We start from the raw sequence: 19,495 nt of genomic DNA, 5'->3' as shown, positions 1-19,495 counted from the left end.
ACTACTGGAATTGAAAAAGACAGTAAAAGTTAAAAGCCTCTTTCTTCTTTCTTTTTGTGTTTTAATGCGCTCGCAACTGCATAAGGTCATATTATGAGCGCACGAGACACACCAAACATTTTTAATTGGTAGGAAATTTTGAATTTTGATCGGGTGGCGGTCGAAGCCGACTCTTATCGATTTTGGACCATAAAGGGATCTTAACGAGAGCAACTTGCACACCGGACCTCCGAGATTTTTCGCCCTTGTCCGAGAAGGCTAGGTGTACATCTTTCTTACCAGAAGATCAGGGGCGTGGCTGAAAGACACCAGTAAAAAGGAGCCAAAGAGTAGCAGTAGAAAGGTTGCAGAAAAAGTCAGGATCCCAGTGGAGGGGGTGGGGGAAGAAAGTGGAGACGAAAGCAGACGACAGAATATTGCAAGAGAGAAGGAAAGAAGGTGAAAGGAGACAATTTTAGAGAAGAAAATTTTTCTGCCACTACCCAGATTCAAACAGAGGACCTTTGTAAGAGAGGTGAACACCTTAACCTCTAGGTCACAAGAGCCCCCCCCCCCCCCTTTCTTCTTTGAAATCCTGGAAGCAAAATGACAGGCATGTCTCATTTTTTAAATCTATCGTGACAAGTAATTCAGCCGTGGTGATGGAATTCTGAAAATGGGAATCTGTGTTTCCTCCCTTAAGACAAAGGCTGTAAGTCACGTGGGCCCACGGGTTCCAAATCTACTGAGCAATTTTGTGACACATTTACACTCCTTTTATATTCCTTAGTAAATGGGTTATCCAACGGGAACATACTTTTTTAACATGGAGTCCTCCACGAATAATGTTTTCAACCAAACCAAACAAAAGCCCAGACATGTCATTAAGTTCTTTTAAAGAGATATGGGGATCTTGCGCAATGTAATGCTAGGTAACATCAACGGTTTTCTCTTCACAAGGGAACTTGGGTGGCTAGAATGTGGGTTACTGCACTGTGCGTCTCCATTCAAAAAATTTTTCTTCCCAGTGATATACTGTGTCATATAAAAAAAAGCACATTCAGCACAAACACTTTGCTAATTTTCATGCTTTGTCAAGTTCAAAGTTCATACAGATGTAAAATGAAAATTTTCTTTTGTGAGCATCATCTTGTTTCCTCCAGAGCGCAAACAATCCGTAGTTTCTGATGTCATAAAAATAATCAAGAGTTAGAGAGACGTCACATGATGATGAAACTCCAATGGTTGGTTCGAGAGAAGACATGGTATAGATTAATTTGTTGCTTTTAAGGACAGCGGGCTAACCCAGATTTCAGGGGTTTCCAGAAATCTTGACCTACACCAAAAATAGGCATTGCCCTCCCTATAGGATAAGTTTGGTTTCACTGGTGTGTATTTTTTTTGGTCGTAGTGAAAACTCTCGTCTTTTAAAGAAACTTAACAAGGGTTCAAAAACTTTACCTTCGATTTTTTCAAAACAGCATTTTTCCGGATAGCCCCCTTGTGCTTAAAAGCAACCAATTAGGTGTACTGCATTTAAGACTTAAGGTAACATTTTAGCATTTGTGGCAAATTCCATTACTATCTGATCCACTCTCGCACTTGTGTCTTATATCACATCTCCCTTCACCCTGCGATGTCAATAACTGAAGAAAAGGATTTATATAAGAAGCACATTTGAACTAAATAAACTCAGAGAAACAACTGAAATATCAAAAATGAAAAAAATTTACTAGAATTTCGAAGGCAAGTACAAGCAAGTTCATCCAAAAAACAACCACTGAGAAACATGAACAACAATTTATCTTTTCCTCGGATGTACATCATACTTTTACAAGAAAAATTCATACCCACTCCTTCCTAATTCAATTTATTGCCCAAGTGCTCATTTAGCCCGAGTGGCCATGCATAGTGGATTATAATTATTATTGCTTATTAAAAAATACACAGGGCTTCACAAATCACAATCACTTATACTACTATATTATGATATTTGATATTAAACATCAGTTTCTTTTCTGTCATAGAAAGACTCAAGTCATAATTTTCATTAAAATAAAAATAAATAGCAAAATTTTCACTTTCCTTGGAGCATTTCAACATCTAGACATAAATGAGAATCAAATGATTTTGGTCAACGAGAAGCTATTTCTGTTAAGAGTGCCAGCAAATGAACACAAGTAAGAGACAGAAAGGCGGTAGATGCATTATTCATGAGAGTATTAAATTAATTTCCCCCACACACGCTGTCCCACGTCTCAGTGAGGGAGGAAAAATATTCCTTGATCCCCCACAGCATACGATGCACATGTAGCCAGCAGTAATGAGATCTGCAGTATGATTTCATGCGGCACTTAGGGAATGGGTTAATAATGTAAAAAGCAAAAGAGAAAAAAGTAATACTAGCTTTGTGTTCAATCCTCTAAAAACTAACTAGATTTCCTGCATGAACATCAGTACTTCTCACAGTTTGCTGAAGAATACTGGGTGCATTTTGAGTTACTGGTGCTCTCCTTGTATGGTTTAAGCTTATCAAGACCAGAACCTGAGGAGGACAATAAGAAAGGAATCATAAAAACCAACTTCATCATCTGTCTCCCAAGCATACAGTAAAACTCAGTTTCAATGAAGTCATCAGCTTGACATTCTTTTTGTCTTTAAAAATGTAAGTGTTTTATGCCCCCACTGACACAGTTTTAATCATTTAGAATGAGTGCTTCAACCCTCCCTGTCAGGGCCAACTCAAGATGAAATGGATACGATGTCCCAGCAAAAAGACGGATACTTAGTAAAAATTCTCCCCACATAGGATCGAGGCCTTCTGTGAGCAATAGCGAATTTCTTAAGTCCCACACCACAGACACCTTCACTTTCAGTGGCAATGAGAGCTTTTCAGATTTATAATTGCAGGCACTGAGCCAACTGTGTCAAAAGGCTGATTTGTTCAAATGCATGACTGTGTCAATTGATGTATTACTTGCAAAACAAAGTTGCAGTATGGCTTATATGGTATGTTTGGTTCCACAGACTAACAGGAAACTCATTAGGTGAAACTATGTCTATCACTCTTCAGTAGCCGGGGATAAAAAATTTATGACGGTTCTATCTGCTTCTCTTCTGACATTCCACCCCCACAATGTTCATGCTCCTCTCACTTTACATGCACACACATAACCATAGGAGTGCTGTCCACCTGTCTGATCTCTCTCAACCCCCAGAGCATGCTTAGATACATCTTATGGACATGTCAACAACACATATATATACTACAGAGGCGTCCAAAAGAAACTTGAAAATGTAATCACCCAATCATGTTAAAGCCTCGCATTACCCACTCATATGGCATATCAATTTAAAGTTTAATAAATTCTGCATCATCTGACACCTTAATAAATCATCTATCATAAGAAACGCCCGAGATATGGTACTCAAAACTGACTTTCAAAAATCAAGCTTTGCAACATTGTGTTAAAAGCAAAGAAACATAGAATTCTCTTCGCGCGTGTATTGAGGAGTATCAATATAAATAGAATGGACACACATTGCATCCAATGAATGGAGAATTTTGTCTCTGCAGTAAACTATATTTTGTTATTATATTTTGTCACGATAGTTTAAAACAAAATGGAAAACAGAGCAATCACAAATACCACACAAAACTTGGAAATAACATTAAATGTGCCCATTGTTAGTCTGCTTAGGAGCAATTGGTTTTCTTTAGTACATGAACCCTTTGGGCATCAACTCTTAAATTTTTGGACATAACAATGTGTCATTTTATCCAAAATGTCACAGAGAGTTGCAAACAAAGGGTCTGTTTTGGGAGTAAAGTTGCTTTTCTTTAGCTGCGGTTTCATGGGACTTCACATACCTGTAGGATTCATATCTGTGCTATTTATAGGTGACCACTTTAACATTGATTAGATCTGGTTTTCCCAAAAATTGTCGAGTGGCATTAGTACGGAGACAAAGTGCTTTGCTATGCATGGAGATGGCTACTTAAATGACACTCTGACGAAAATAAGGGTAAGAAATAACGTTCAAGCACTTGAGCGATTTTGCTTACCTGTAATAAGGTTGTGCAGATTGCAATAGTTTGTGCCATCATCCAGCACAGCATACCAAGTCTCAGAGGAACTTTTACCCTGTACAAAAAAAAACAGTATCAGAAAAGCACAATAGGGAAAAGACAAGAGACTGTTTTTATATAAGGTGCATATTAATCAGTTCTAATATAATTATACACTGGCACTTGTGACCATGTACATCAATTCATATTTTCTCAGCGAATCATGGACGAACATGATCTCTATTGCTTAATGTAAAACTTCACTTTATGCCATTATGAAAAGTGACGTAACAGAATCTTACACTTAGCAGCCAATCTGTTTTATGACGGAGCTTTATTCTCCATGTTATATTGAATGAATTGGTTGAAAAGAAGGCAACCTTAAAAAAATTGAAACAACAGTATGCTTTCCGAGAATAATTGCCAATCTCTATCTCTCTTTTCCTCTCTCCTTGTCAAGCTTTTGCCATGATCTCCACAATGAAGGCATGGAAAATGTTTTGTGCTCATATAGGATTAACAACATGCATGCTTTATTTCACATATCATACAATACTCACATTCACCAGACACAGAGAACTGTTGGGCTTGAAAACAAAAGTGAGGTCATCAGCATAATGCTTCACTGGTGTTGTGTGTTTTGCCTTGAGTATGTTGTTATCAAAGCTGACAAACTGAAAAAGAACATTAAAAAAACCCGTTACACAATAATCTATTATATAAGCATTAAAAAAAACAGCCTTTGTAGTTCTGTATTTCAATAACATTCTACAGGAACGAATACAAGTCCCTCCTGTATTCAAGAATAGCAATAGGCTGGAAGGGCCATTTTCAAGATAAAATGTTATCAACCTTAACCTATCACACTTTATAATGATACCACTTGATAACGATTTCCCACAGCTGAGCAAGAAAATAAAAATAAAACGGACACAACAGGGGACAACAAAAAATAGCAAACACATCAATGATGTCCTCCAATCAAAGGCAAAAATAATATACCTCCCTTCTCTCCCCGCCCCCCACCCGAAGAAAAACAAATGAACAGCATGGAATAAACAAGGGAAGTCAACAGGTAGATAACTGTTTTAAAAAATCAGTCTAATTCTAATGTCAAAAAAATTTTGCTTAAGGGTGAAACCATTATTAAAGTTCATTGACATATTCAATAATACATTTAATGAAAATGGAAAAGCCAGGAATGTTTGGGACCATTCCATCACTCCAAACTGACAGCCAATGATTGATTTTGGCTTAAAGGGATTTTGAGCTTGATTAAGTAATCATGAAAAGAATTATTTGAAGATAATATTAGCTCAAGGAAGGTTGACGATCAATGACATCGAATGCAAAGGTTTTACATGATCATCAACACAGTTCAGTTAATTCAAGAGGCAGGCTTCTCTGATTATGTCTATCGGAACCAATCCAGGATAAGTGGAACATGGAATCTAAGAACAAACGGAGAGGTATAGTGGTCACGGCCTCAAAGCCCAGTAATCAGGCAACAAGAAAAGTGGGTTCAGTGTCAGTCTCAGGCCAGTCAGCTTCTTTAGGCAGATTTTCAGTGGCACAACTCAGTATCTACCTGTTGACTTCCCTTGTTTATTCCATGATGAAATAATGATCTGTATGCTGAAGACACTCCAAGGAAGAGAGAAAGAGAGGCATACTTTGGAAAAAAATTAATGTGGGTTACATGTTTTGAGCGGTGTGGAGTGTTTTGGGCACAAGTGAGAACAAGAGATTAGTATTGATCCTCAACCTTCATTGAGCTAAAGTTATCTTCAAATTCTACTTATGATTTAGTAATCAAGCAAAAGTAGAACAGAGTGAATTTTTATCATGTGAGATTGTCAACTTGATTTGATTGCATGTTGAAACTATGATACAGCACCAGTTGCAATGCTGCGTCAGTGAAGGGAAAACATGAACATGAACTAGCCACTTTTTAAAAGACAATTGGATGCTCTTGACCACATGAGAGGAACAAGAGATAGTACATGTACCAATTAAAAACCAATAACATCTTCACTACATGTACGTAATTTGACCCATTTGGCAGAGCTAATGTGCATGCCGAAAAAATCATTTGTGTAAGTGTTTACATACACAGGGTGTAGATTTTATTGACCGCAGGACTTCCCCAACCCTTCTGTCCAGCTGTTGTTTCTTTATTAAGAATCACCAAGTGTAATGAGGTATAGTATCAAATCATTTCATCTGCCTGCATCTATGGTGGGGTCTTTGCTTTGGATAATTTGTGGTGCAGTTTGAAACACATCACAACTGTGTTAGCTTTATTAAACTTATCAGCAGAGCTGTTAAAGTACTTTTAAAAAGGTACTTAAGTACAAATTTTAGTACAATCTGAAATGTGTACTTAAGTACAGTAAAAGTACTTTCCTGTAAAATGTACTTGATTACAAGTACTTTTGAAAAAAGTACTTATGAGTACAATTTGAGTACTTTCCGCTAATATAATGCTAAAACACTTCAGTGCTAATGCAAAACATCATATTAAAAAACTTTATCCAGTATATTCGACAAATTAGGCCATTTATTACTAATAATGTAAACAGTATACAAAGCATTTGAATATACGCACTGAACATAGGTGGAAAAGGTCCGTGAAATAGAAGAAAAAAACCCCAACAAACAAAAAGACGCAACTAGTGAGTAAGTGATATTATGAATAAAACTTGTTTGAGCAGAGACAACGTGATCAAAATATTAGTCAGTCCAAGAGGTCGGAAAGTAGGAAAAGTATCCAAATTGGAAAATGTAGAGACAAAGTTGCCCTTAACAAACATAGAATAGATGAAAATGGCCAGCAAAGAAATGGAAAAGTGCCTTGAATTCTTCATTAACAAATCCTCAAGGAATTAAGGTAGCCTTAAGCATAAACCACAAAAAAAAAGTTAAAAAGAAATTTAGATAGCCTAAAAATTTGTTAGATATACATTGAAAACTCAGTTTCAGTTTCAATTGATTATAATAGTGGTAAGACAGATTTTGGTCACACTGAGCAGTCCACGGCGCCCACAGCAAACCAAAATACATGTAGTTTCCTAGAGTCTAGTAAGTGTAGTGTAACCAAAGATTCTCTACTACGGTAGTCTCCGCCTAAGATCCCAGTGCTCGGGAACAAGGGAAATATGGGATCTTAGCCGACGAAGCCAAGGAAGAATTAACAGTGACCCATGAACTGATGTGACCCCTGTGTGGGTTTAATGACATTTGGCGAGCAAAGAGTGGTCAACCTTTATGACCAATCACAGTTGCATGGTGGCATGAGGCATGCATATACACTCATTAGCCTATCGTGAGTCTCAAGATCTTTATATCTATGTTTATCCAGTTGCCCCTCCCCTTTACCTGTCCAAATATTTCAGCCTTCCGTCTCTGATTGAGTCCCCCCGCCTTTTTCATTACGCACCATTACGTTGTGACCACACCAATTAAAATTCAGGCTGTCTTGCAAATTCGGGAATAAGGAAAAACTGCCTTCAATGGTCTGGGAAGAGTTCACAGTTCGATGTGATCCTGCCTGGAGCGAACTTGTAAGCCATACCCACCCATCCAGTGATGTAAGTTTAGTTGGCGAGCTCAGGTGCGAGTTTGGGGTGTGATCCCGTCTGGGGCAAACATTGTACTGTTTCATTGAGTTCTACAACACTTGTGATCTCATTCACAAGAGTGGCTGATCTTTGACGCCACTGGCCGTTCTTTGATCTCAAGTTTTAACTCTTGGTTGATCGGCTATGCCCGCCCGGGTGTTTGTTCCCTTAATTATGATCAGAAATGCCTTTCATTAAGCTTCAAAAGTACTCAAAATGTACTTTAAAAATACTCAAAAGTACTTTTATAAAAAGTATCAGAGTACAGTAAAAGTACTGATTCTCAAAATGTACCGGAGTACAGTAAAAGTACCGAAAATTGTAACGTAAGTACAAGTACCGGAGTAGCCTACTTGTACTTCGTTACAACCAGCTCTGCTTATCAGTACAGTTCCTGTATTGATGATCTGGCCTTGAAGAGGGCTCCTTTGAAAGTGGAAGGTGTGGGTAAAGCAGCAAAGAAAAGTTTTTCGCCCTGAAATCAAACCTGGTTCTCAGGCAGACTGACAGTGACAGGCACATTATGGAGAATTAACATTCTGTTATACACAGGTTCTTAGACGAGCCAAAATCTTAAGCGGCGCCATTGTGCTCGGAAAAATAACTTCCCTGAGTGGGAATCAACAGAAAATAGCTTAACCATTACACACACCACAGAAGTGTGTGTGTGTGTGTGTGTGTATGTGTGTGTGTGTGTGTGTGTGTGTGTGTGTGTGTGTGTGTGTGTGAGAGAGAGAGAGAGAGAGAGAGAGACACAGAGAGAGAGAGAGAGAGAGAGAGAGAGAGAGAGACACACACACACACACAGAGAGAGAGAGAGAGAGAGACACACACAGAGAGAGAGAGAGAGAGAGAGAGAGACAGAGAGAGAGACAGACAGTCAGACAGACAGACAGACAGACAGACAGACAGACAGACAGAGAGGTGAAGCTGAAACACATTGGTGTTGTAATAACTTGAACAACCAACAAAAGCCACAAGCAAAAATCAAACATAAGGATCTGTTGATTTGAGCAGTTTGACAATTTATGGAGCTTGAGTTATGTAAAGCAAGAGCAGGGGGCTCTCATAGTCTAGACATTAGGTGTTTGCCTCTCATTCAATAGGTCCCGCGTTCAAAACCTGACAGCAATAGAAAATGTTCTTTAAAAAATTTCCTCCTTCACCTTTCCTGCTCTCTAATCAAGTTCTGCTGTCTGTTTTCGTCTCCACTTTCTAAACACCCCCCCCCCCCCCACCGGCTTCCTCTTTGCCCCCTCCTCTGGGCTCTTTTTCTGCTGCCTTTCTACAGCTACTCCTTGGCTGCTCCTTACTGCTGTCTTTCAGTTAAAGATCCCTTGGTGGTCGTAAAAGCGATAAGAGTAGGCTTTGGTTGCCACCCTGTAAAAAATTCAAAATAAATTCCTACGAAATTGAAAATGCTTAAGGTGTCCTGCACGCTCATATGAGCTTATGCAGTTGCTAGCGCTGTAAAACACTTACCTCCTCCCCCAAAGAGCTAACATTTGATTAAAGCAAAATAAACAAATCTCAGGTTACCTACTTCATATCTACATTTTTCTCCTGAGCCACATGAAGTCCCACTCCATTTTTGTATTTGAGCTTGGATGATTTGACTGACATTCTGACAGGTTGCCCCAAAAGTCCTGAGGATAAGAATAGACAGAGATATGTGCAATCCATATTGAATGTAAAAACCTGTGCAAGATTAATTCTCTTATTCATAAAACAACCTTCCTGTACTTAAAAAAAACATGATAATTAAGGTCTAGCCAAATTATTATAAGGGTATTTCAAACGAGTTTTTGAAAAAATTTAAGTCTGTAATTTGTTTTCAATCTCTGAAAGAAGCTTTTCCCCCCTCACAAATTGTATGAAAGACAGACAGATAACTGAAATGATAAGGGATCTAGGTTAGGGGCAACCATCCCCCCGACCTGGGCGGTCTCAGCATGGTGACAGAAAGGGAACGGTCACTGTTATGAAGATAAGCTGTGAATATGTTGAATAAGCAGCCCCTGGACCAACTGGCAATGCTCTTACCAGGATGGGATGAGGTGGTAGGTGGCACTACCACATCACGATATGCCCTATGAATCCACTACCAGGTGCACCATGAGGAAAAGGATCGCATTTATGAGTCCTCCCAAAGGTGGAATCCTCCCTGTACTTCAAGGGTAGGTCTCAGGATCTGGAACTGGAGTGCTGAAACTGGAGGTATTGGGCCTCAAGGCAGGCACTATCTAGGGAACCATAATACCATGTAAAACTACAAAAATGACATTTAAAGACGGTATTTGTAAATATGGCTTTAACCCTGTGAGGACCTACCAGGCAATTGCAGTGCAGAGCTGTAAACCTCAACAAAGGGGTCCACTCAAACAGAGGCTGTACTGGCCAACAGAACAACTGAGCGGGATGGCCCAGTATATATGAAATTTGATACTACACTTCAAGAGCAATGCGATCGAGATGAAGAAAAAAATATGGGCTAAACGGTACTTAAAACATTCAAAAGTGTCATCAATTGAAAATATAAGCACTTACCAGTCTATATTGCAAGATGCATGAAATGGAAATTCAAAGGGACCGCACCAGCTTGATCCAATGCAAGCACAGACAATGAGTAACACCAGAGACTTGGTCATCTTTGCACGATCTGAGGAAATAGATCCAACTGATTGCTCTCTACTTGCTCAAATGCGAAAAGTGACTTTAGACAACTTTATCTTTCCATCAATGATAACAGAACTTCGGGTTTTAAGGACTCTCTTGACTTAATCCATCAAGTACTAACACTGATAATAACTAGATCTATGCCGAGATAAAGTTTTAGCACAATAAAAGAAAAGACACTCTGACCTACATATTAAGTGCCAAGGCTGCAACAAAAAGCTAACACCTCTATACTATGGAAAATTTACCAGAGTCCACAGTTCATGTAAACCAATCACCTCATGCAGCACCACCCCAGGAGTCATCTTGTGTAACTTATTACACAAACCTGCAGCTTCTTTAGCCCTTATATTACATAGGGCAATATATGTTTTGACTACACTCATTTCTGTACTTCAGCGTGATCAATTTTCGAACATGGGGCACATTTAAATAGAATTTTTTAAAATTAGCTTTACGGTGTTGTGGTATGGGGCTGGCTGGCTTTAGTTGGGTTTGATGGGACGGATAGGCTTTGATCGGCTCAGAGGTTACTTTAGCTGGGTTTGGTGTGTGGTTGGGTGGGGTTTAGTGGGATGGGTAGACTAGTAGGGTTTTATGGCAAAGTTTAGGTGTTGTTTGGCTCAAGGCTGGCTAGATGGGGTTCAGATTGACTTTAGTGGGAGTCCGGTAGGATTAGAAGGGCTTTATTCGGCTCAAAGGTGGAATGGTTGGCCAGTGGGCCTTGGCGGACATGAGCTTTACTTGACTTGCGGGTAGTCAAAGTAATGTGTCAGTTTTGTGTGTGCTGAGTTGCATGTGTACAAGTTTGTCGATAGCCAAATCCATCACAGGAGATGTATCTCCTTGATAACGTCTTCTCAAAAACCTTATTGTCACCAGTGTCACAGACATCTTTCCTAGTCTGTGAAACGTGATGGTAAATGCAGTCGAACCTGCCTTAACGGAAACCTGCGCAAAACGGAATCCCCCCCGATATATTCCTCTTTAATCACCTGTATAAAATGAAAGACCTATCCAACGTGGAAATGGAAAGAAAAATCTGCTCCCTTCCGAGGGTTTTACCTGTCAAAGACGGAAAATGATTTGCCCACTCAGCCCTGATTTGAAACAAAACTCGCAAGTTTGGTTCAACCAGTTCTAACTTAACGCCATGCATCTGGGCGAGGAAGGGGAGTAGGGGTTCAATTTGAGGGTAGATCTTGATGCTACCCCATATATATGAGCCCTGAGCGATGAAGATGGTCAGGGTGGTGTACATGTGAAGTCTCACGAGTGCCAGTGAAAGTGCTTGAGTGGCGCTCCAGCACAGAAATTTTCATTAGTAGCCAGAAGCCCGAAGTGTGAAATTAGTTTGACCAATGCCTACTGCCCTGATCATACAGCCAGCTGAGAAAAGAGTTCCTCGAATCGTTGTTACATGACAGTGAGGGGTAGCATTGGTTGACTGAGCTAATTACACAAATGTGACCAATGGGTGGGGCTAAGGGTGGAAGCAAAGGAGATGTTCAAACGTTTCTATTTTTAATAAAAGGTCAAACAGTGGTCCTATGAAAGGCAAGCACTGGTGGTAATTGGATTAGTAAAACTGACGCAAGTCATATCAGAGAGGACAGCAGATGAGAGGTGTGAAATTTTGACCACTTATGTGACTGCTTGCCAACCTGACAAGAGACCCCTAATTTCCTTGCCTAAGACGGAATTTTTTTCTGGATCCTTGCGATTCCGTCTTACACAAGTTCGACTGTACATGGCATTTTGCACACTCCATGAAGCAGCATGCACTTTTGCACATCACTGATGTTAGCACATATGACTTACATCCATAAAGGACTAAGAATAATGTCTTCAAAATGCGCAAAGACTCGAATTAACAGCACCTCTGGTTTGGGATCTTCGCTTTGATGTCGCTTAAGTATGTTAAACAACATTTAAAACAGTTTCATTGTGTCCCTTGACTCTTTGTAAACGGGCATAAGACTTAATTTTCGGTAGGGATATATAAAACATAAATATGTTTGTGTGTGTGCGCTAAAAAAATTATATCTATTATTATTATTATTTCATAACGATTATCATCATCATTATTACTTATCAGTATTATCACCATTATCATCAAAGTATAAAAGTAAATCATGATAGGAGGAACTGTTTTCCCCACATAAACAGATACACAAAGCAACATGGGTGTCTCTAGACCAATAAACTGAAAACCAGATTGATCACATACATGTGTCAACAAGAAATTCAGGAGATCAATAGGGGATGTTAGAGTTTACAGGGGTGAAGACGTAGCTTCGGTCCATCATCTGCTCATTTCAACAATCCTACTAAAATTAAAGCAAAGGCAGGGGATTGTCAATCATAGATGCCGGTACAATGTGGGATTTCTGAGAGAGCCATAGTCAAGAGAGGAGTTTAATGTAGGAGTTTAATGTAGCAGTTGAGAACAGGTTCCAAGTGTTGGAAACACAAGGCGAGGATAGCAGCGTGGAAGAAACATGGGAGGACCACTGTGTGTCAAGAGGTACTGGGGAAGTGGAAACGTGAGCACAAGCCATGGATATCGGCCACCACTCTGAGGAAGATTTCAAGATAGAGGACAGGAAAAAGAAAAAGGATCAGGTAAACAGGAGCAAGACAAGAGCAGCCAAAGCAAAGTCCCAGGAAGAATACGCCAAAGCAATGAAGGATGTAAAAGTCAACATACGGAATGACAAAAGAAACTATGTAGATGACCTAGCACGCGAGGCAGAGGAAGCAGCAGGGGCAGGAAACATAAAAGGACTGTATGAAACCACCAAGAAACTTGCAGGCAGATACAGGAACGCGGATGTGCCAGTGAAGGATAAAGAGGGAAAGCTTCTCACAAATCAAGATGAACAGAAAGAACGCTGGAAGGAGCATTTCAAAGAGCTACTGAACAGACCAAGGCCACAAAAACAGTTTGACATTCCACCAGCAGAGATTGATCTGGAAGGTGAGTGAAGAAAAGCCTAGTTTAGAGGAGATCAAGGAGGCGATAAGACACCAGAAAGAAGGCAAGGCGGCCGGCCCAGATGGTATTCCCCCAGAAGTTCTCAGGGTGGATATCAGCATGGCGGCAGGAATTCTTCATGGAATTATAGGGAAGATATGGGACAGCAAAGAATTTCCACAGGATTGGAGAGAGGGTTTGCTTTTGAAACTATCCAAGAAAGGAGACCTGCATGGGAGTAAAAACTACAGAGGAATCATGCTCCTGTCCATTCCTGGGAAGATTTTAACTAAGTCATACCAAACTGGAAAGACTGAAGGAAGTTGTGGATGTAAAACTAAGAGAGGAGCAGGCACGATTTCGTAAAAAGAGATCAAGTACAGATCAGATTGCAACTTTGAGGATACTAGTAGAGCAGTCCACAGAGTGAAACTCTTCCCTGTACGTTAACTTTGTTGATTGCGAGAAAGCTTTTGACAGCCTAAATAGGGGGACTCAATATGGAAGCTCATGCGCCACTACGGAATACCTGACAAGTTCGTGAGATCGATCAAGAAGATGTATGAGGGAATGAGTTGCAGTGTTTTACTTGGAGGGTAGCGGACAGACTCGTTTCAAGTGAAAACAGGAGTGAGACAGGGATGCCTGTTATCTCGTTTTCTCTTTTAATTAGCAGTGGATTGAATAATGAGACAGACAACATCGGGACAACGCAAAAGCATACAGTAGACCCTTTCCAGTCAGTTGGAAGACTTGGACTTTGCCGACGACTTGGCTCTTCTTTCTCACAGTCGAGCCCAGATGCAACAGAACACAGATCGCCACAGGACCTTCTCCCATAGCATTAGACTCCATATTCACATGGATAAAACGAAAGTTCTTTGAATGAATGCAGCCGATGTTCCTATCACACTGTAAGGGGCACCATTGGCAGATGTTGAATCCCTCATCTACCTGGGAAGAGTCATCAACAAGGCAGGGGGTACAGATGAAGACATCAAGGTGCAAGAGCAGCATTCATCATCCTCAGGAATATATGGATGTCTAAGGAACTGGGATTGTACACCAAGCTGAGGATCTTCAAAACAAACGTGAAGACTGTTCTACAGTATGGTTCAGAGACATGGAGGCTCACAGCATTAGCAGCAAAGAAACTGCAGAGCTTCATAAATGGATGCCTAAGAAGGATAGTGGGGATCAAGTGGTACGATCGAGTCACAAATGCTCAACAGGAAGACATACAGGTGAAGAAATGGAAATGGATTGGACACATCCTGAGGAGATCCCCGACAAACATCATCAGACAGGCTTTGACATGGAATCCACAAGGAAAACGTAAGAAAGGAACACCAAAGATGACATGGAGGCGAGCGGTACAAGTGGAAATGGAAAAGGCGGGGACATCATGGAAACAGCTAGAAAAGGATGCATAAGACAGGCTTCCCTGGAGAAATGTTTTGTTAATGGCCTATTCTCCACTGGGAGTTAAAAAGGGCAACAGAGAGAGATAAAAGTAAATGGCTATTATTTTCGACAAAATTGAGCTTTTCGAGATTTATTTTTTCCTCAATTGAAGCATCAATAACCCAGGAAAAGATAGACGATCAATCCCAGAAGACCAAATCGATGTACCCAAAAGCTGGGCATTGCAGACTCCTGTGAACCTCGTTAGAATGATCCTGAAATATATCTAAATCAGGGGTCACCAATTCTACAGCTTATGGGTCAGATCTGGCCAGCAAAGTCAGTTTGGCTGCCCCACCGCTATACCACTGGCATTTTTTTCTTTTTCGTAATGTTTTACGGTGCTCACAACTGCATAAGGCCACATGAGCTCGCTGGACACGTACTATAAGCATTTTCAGTTTGGTAGGAATTAATTTTGAATTTTGCTTGTTGGCGGCTGAAATCAACTTTCCTTGATTTTAGGACCACCAAGAGATCTTTAATGTGCGTAACTTGCACATGGGACCTCTGAAATTTTTTTTGCTCTTATCCGAGAAGGCTAGGTGTTAGATCTTACCTACCCCAAGATCAGGGGTGTGAATGAAAGACAGCAGTAAAAAGGAGACAAGGAGTAGCAAGAGAAAGGCTGCATAAGGAGTCAGGAGCCCAGAGGAGAGGGCAAAAGAGGGGGAGGGGAGGAGGGAGAGGAGGAGGCAGAAGTTGGAAACAAAAGCAGATGACAGAACATGGTTAGAGAGCAGGAAAGGGGGTGAAAGGAAAACATTTTAGAGCCAAGACCACGAGAGCCTTTACATGGCAGTGACAACAAAAACTTTGAAGATGTGTTAGAAGCCTGCTCAGGACTTGGTCATCAAAATATTCAATCCTTTAATTGAACTCTATAATTCAAACGAAACATTTATGGTCATTTCTTTTTTTACTGCTTGGTTTGTGAAATTTGGAGTTGTGTGCACTTGGTCTGCCGTCGTAGGGGAACATGACGAATGGTCAAAATTTGTCAATTTTTTTATTTTTACATACAAACAAAGAGTATTTAATTCTGCACCCGAAGGTGACAATTTTTTTTAGTCATATCCTAATCCGTTGTTAATTAATTCAGAGTTCGTTGTTTTCCCTTACACTGGCCAACTCTGAACCAGAGCTTAGTGTAAGGGAAAACGACGAGTGGTCGATTGGTCAAGGATCACTGCTCATTCGGTGTTGTCCCTGGTCTCTGCCGTCGGGAATATAATTTGGCATGGGTGACGATAGGCAGTTGGTTTACCATTGTGTCAATATAAACATACCAGGCCTTTTACACAAGCAAACAAACCACCCCCCTGCCCAAGTATAATTTAATAGGATTATAAAAAATTATCACTTTGTGTGTGTTTCTGTCTGTCTTTACGTATTCTGACCATGCGTATTGACAAGAGCAAAGAAGCTGATGCATAAGAGTAAGAACAGAAGGGAGAGAGGAGAAAATAGACAGGAACTGGAGAAGGGGGGGGGTTAGTTTTTATAAAGTATCAAGCGAGAAATTCATAAGCACTGCATCAATGTCGCCAGACGTACTGATCCGACGTCATATTACTTTGCTGTCCAGTCATTTGACATCCCAACGATGGCTATAATGCCTCAGTACATCTAGCAAGCTGTCACTGGTCGACATCATTTTATAGAATTACCCGACAAATAAAGACACAGCTGTATGAATGTAAATTTCATTGTCCAACTTAAAAAGTGGACATATTGAGGCGACACTTAATCTAACTACAATTTTTTAATGATTTGATGTTATAATATATTTATTTTGTGGTATGAAACAGCAACTCACTGTTTCCCCATCAACTGAATCCTTTATTAAATACGACTGGTGCTGTACAAAGTAACAAAGCGTCCCATTATCTCTCTGGAGAGCGTTTTCGGAGAGTCATGTTAGATTGCTACATTTTTTTCATGAAAGTTTGATGGAGACCAAACGTTGATTCCGAATGAAACAGTTTTAAATTGAGCAGTTGAAAACATATTAGGTGCTTGGACATTGGTTATTAGTGTTTAACCAAGAGAAGAAGGGAAACGAAGCAGGCTTACACAGTTACGGTTGAGATATGGGTTATGGAAGATGAGATAATATTTTGTTAAAGACATTTTCTAAGCAATTTTATGCCTCCCAATTTTATAGAATTCAAGGATCGAGAAACTTAATTTATAGTAACTAATAGTAGTAGCCTCTTCTATTTTAGAATGGTAAATGATGAAAATTGAAAGGAAGTTATGCCTATTTGCAACGCCGCGTTGCGATTAGCGCCAACGTGCTAAATAAAACACAGTGTGTCAAATATCAAGCTTAATATCCACCTTTCGTTGTTGGAAGTTCTATGGCCTAATGGACAGCGCGTCTGCGTTTGAAGTCAAACCATTGTTTTATGAGTGTGGGATCGAATTCCGGTCCTGGAAGGTTTTTTTTCTTCTTCTCCTCTTCCCGACTGACACACAATTTTTTCCCATAATTATAAAATTATAGTTTTTTATGTAGTGATGAAGCATGTATGTCCCCAAGAGGAGCATTCTACAAAGTATAGGCCGATACTTTTCCTACCAATTTAGGCCTGGTTAAAGTTCAATAGTGGCTTATTTCCTTGAGCTATGAGTCTAATTTTTATTTTTTTAGTTTAGGCTCAGGAGATGAAAAAAAAATAAAATTTTCCGGGATCGGGATTCGATGCCACGCTTGGAATCACTATGAACATTAGAGAACGTAGACAGCTTGTATTCGTTCTCTAGGCCTATTAACGTTAGAGAATGTAGACACTACCCCCTGCTAATTAAAAAACGCCGGCGCCCGGCAGAATTACAATATTATTATGGAGAAACGATGGCTACTAGGCTTAGAACTAGACTGGCGTGGGAGTGGGAGCTATTCAGAACGCGCAGCGTTTCAAATAGCTGGGAGTTAATTGATCAGAACGCGGCGTTTCAAATAGCACGGGAGCTATTCAGAACGCGGCGTTGTAAGTCATAAATGACTAGATCTAGATTAGATTCTAGATCTAGATCTAGAATCTAGATAGCACCTACCAAATTGAAAAATAATATTATATAGACAATCTAGATTTAGAATCTAGATCTAGGCCTAACATTCATATATATTGGGAAGATTGAAGAATACCGGACCACTCGTACATTATTGCGCGAGAAAGTGGGGTAAGTGGGGAGGGTGGTTGGGGTGGAGGAGAGGGGGGGTGGGGTTCAGGGGGGTCTCCCCCCTGACAAAATTTTAATGAATAGATCTACCAGTCCGAGATTCTCCATTGAGAGATTTAAAAACGGGAAAATTATGAATTCCTATGGTTGAGACATAGGCAAAGTCAGTCCGCTGGTCCGGTATTCTTCAATCTTACCCATATACAGTCGAACCTGCCTTAACGGAAACCTGTGTAAAACGGAAACCTGTCTTAACGGAATATCCCCGCTCCCCCCTTGATATATTCATCTTTAATTACCTGTATAAAACGGAAACCTGTCCAACGCGGAAACGGAAAGAAAAATCTGCTCCCTTCCGAGGGTTTCACCTGTCTAAGACGGAAAATTCTTTGCCCGCTCAGCCCTGATTTGAAACAAAACTCGCAAGTTTGATTCCGCTGGCTCTAAACTTGATGCCATGGCCATGCCGCTGGGCGAGGAAGGGGAGTAGGGGTGCAATGGGGGTAGAGTAGAAGTAACCCTATGTTACCCCATCGTGTGAGCACTGAGCGCTACAGATGGTCAGTGTAGTGTGGGTGTGATATCTCACGACTGCCCGTGAGAGTGCTCGAGTAGCCAGCCACTAGGGAAACTTTCCTGGGTAGCTAGAAGCCAGAGGTGTGGAATAAGATTGACCAATGCCTGCCGCCCTGATCGTACGGCCTGCTGAAAAAAGAGTTCCTCGAATCGTTGTTACAATGATGACAGTGAGGGGTGGCATTGGTGGGTGGGACTAAGGGTGGAAGCAAAGGAGATGTTCAAACGTTTCTGTTTTTAATACGTCAAACAGTGGTCCTATGAAAGGCAAGCACTAGTGGTAATTGGATAAGTAAGACTGACGCATGTCACTATCAGACAGGATAGCAGCTGAGAGGTGTGAAGTTTTGACCACTGCTTGCCGATCGGACAAGCGATCCTTGATCCAACTGGCTGGGCCTTTGAACCCCCCACCCCCTAAATTCCCCTGTCTAAGACAGAATTTTTTTCCCGCTCCCTTGCGATTCCGTCTTACATAGGTTCGACTGTATTAGAACAGCTCATACCAAAGGCGATCGCTGGTGGATCTAGAATCTAGATCTAGTCGCTGTCTAGATCTAGATCTAGATCTAGTGAACGAGACTCTAGTCTCGCTGTCTAGCCTCAGCACGTTGCACATCATTACAAAATCATTATAATTTATTAGATTTATTAATCATGTCATAGTCATGCTCTCTAGATTAGAATAGTCCAATATTTATAATAGATCTGAACACAAATAAGTAAACATAGATTCTAGATAGGTGAACGTTATAGATTAGACAATATTTCCTTACTGCTTTTGTGTGGATTATGTTCTTTCGTTCTTTTACACAAATAGGAGACAGATAACCCTCTGGCTTCTTAATTTCGTGCTGTTAAGTTTTACTGTTATGTAACTTGCGTCTGGCTTCGCGAATGAAGCGTGAAGACACAGCAGATCACATGACATGTCACATGACCTAA

The 19,495-nt window shown here is 40.4% G+C and overlaps 1 protein-coding gene across 1 annotated transcript; it reads right to left on the bottom strand.

The window, feature by feature from the left end:
* Positions 1-1,685: 1,685 nt before the first annotated feature.
* LOC101846747 lies at positions 1,686-19,486 on the bottom strand. Its single transcript, XM_005101875.3, has 6 exons — positions 19,327-19,486; positions 10,216-10,327; positions 9,212-9,314; positions 4,609-4,722; positions 4,046-4,124; positions 1,686-2,524 (listed from the first exon to the last, which is right to left on the bottom strand). Exons 2-6 carry the CDS (start codon positions 10,314-10,316, stop codon positions 2,433-2,435), a joined length of 489 nt encoding a protein of 162 aa, XP_005101932.1. The 5' UTR covers positions 10,317-10,327; positions 19,327-19,486; the 3' UTR covers positions 1,686-2,432.
* Between the last annotated feature and the right edge of the window lie 9 nt (positions 19,487-19,495).

Source organism: Aplysia californica, unplaced genomic scaffold (genome assembly GCF_000002075.1).
Source record: "Aplysia californica isolate F4 #8 unplaced genomic scaffold, AplCal3.0 scaffold00302, whole genome shotgun sequence".
Lineage (NCBI taxonomy): Eukaryota > Metazoa > Mollusca > Gastropoda > Aplysiida > Aplysiidae > Aplysia > Aplysia californica.
The sequence above is the reverse complement of the archived record's forward strand: the minus strand, read 5'-3'. Positions and strand labels throughout refer to the sequence as shown.

What these genes read in the sequence shown, in the direction of transcription:
- LOC101846747 (XM_005101875.3), bottom strand. Translation starts at nt 10,316, where the DNA reads ATGACCAAGTCTCTGGTGTTACTCATTGTCTGTGCTTGCATTGGATCA. An exon ending in GAGAAAAATGTAGATATGAA is followed by an intron (nt 4,723 to 9,211) that starts GTAGGTAACCTG and finishes GTTCTTTTTCAG; the next exon opens with TTTGTCAGCTTTGATAACAA. An exon ending in GTTCTCTGTGTCTGGTGAAT is followed by an intron (nt 4,125 to 4,608) that starts GTGAGTATTGTA and finishes TTTTTTGTACAG; the next exon opens with GGTAAAAGTTCCTCTGAGAC.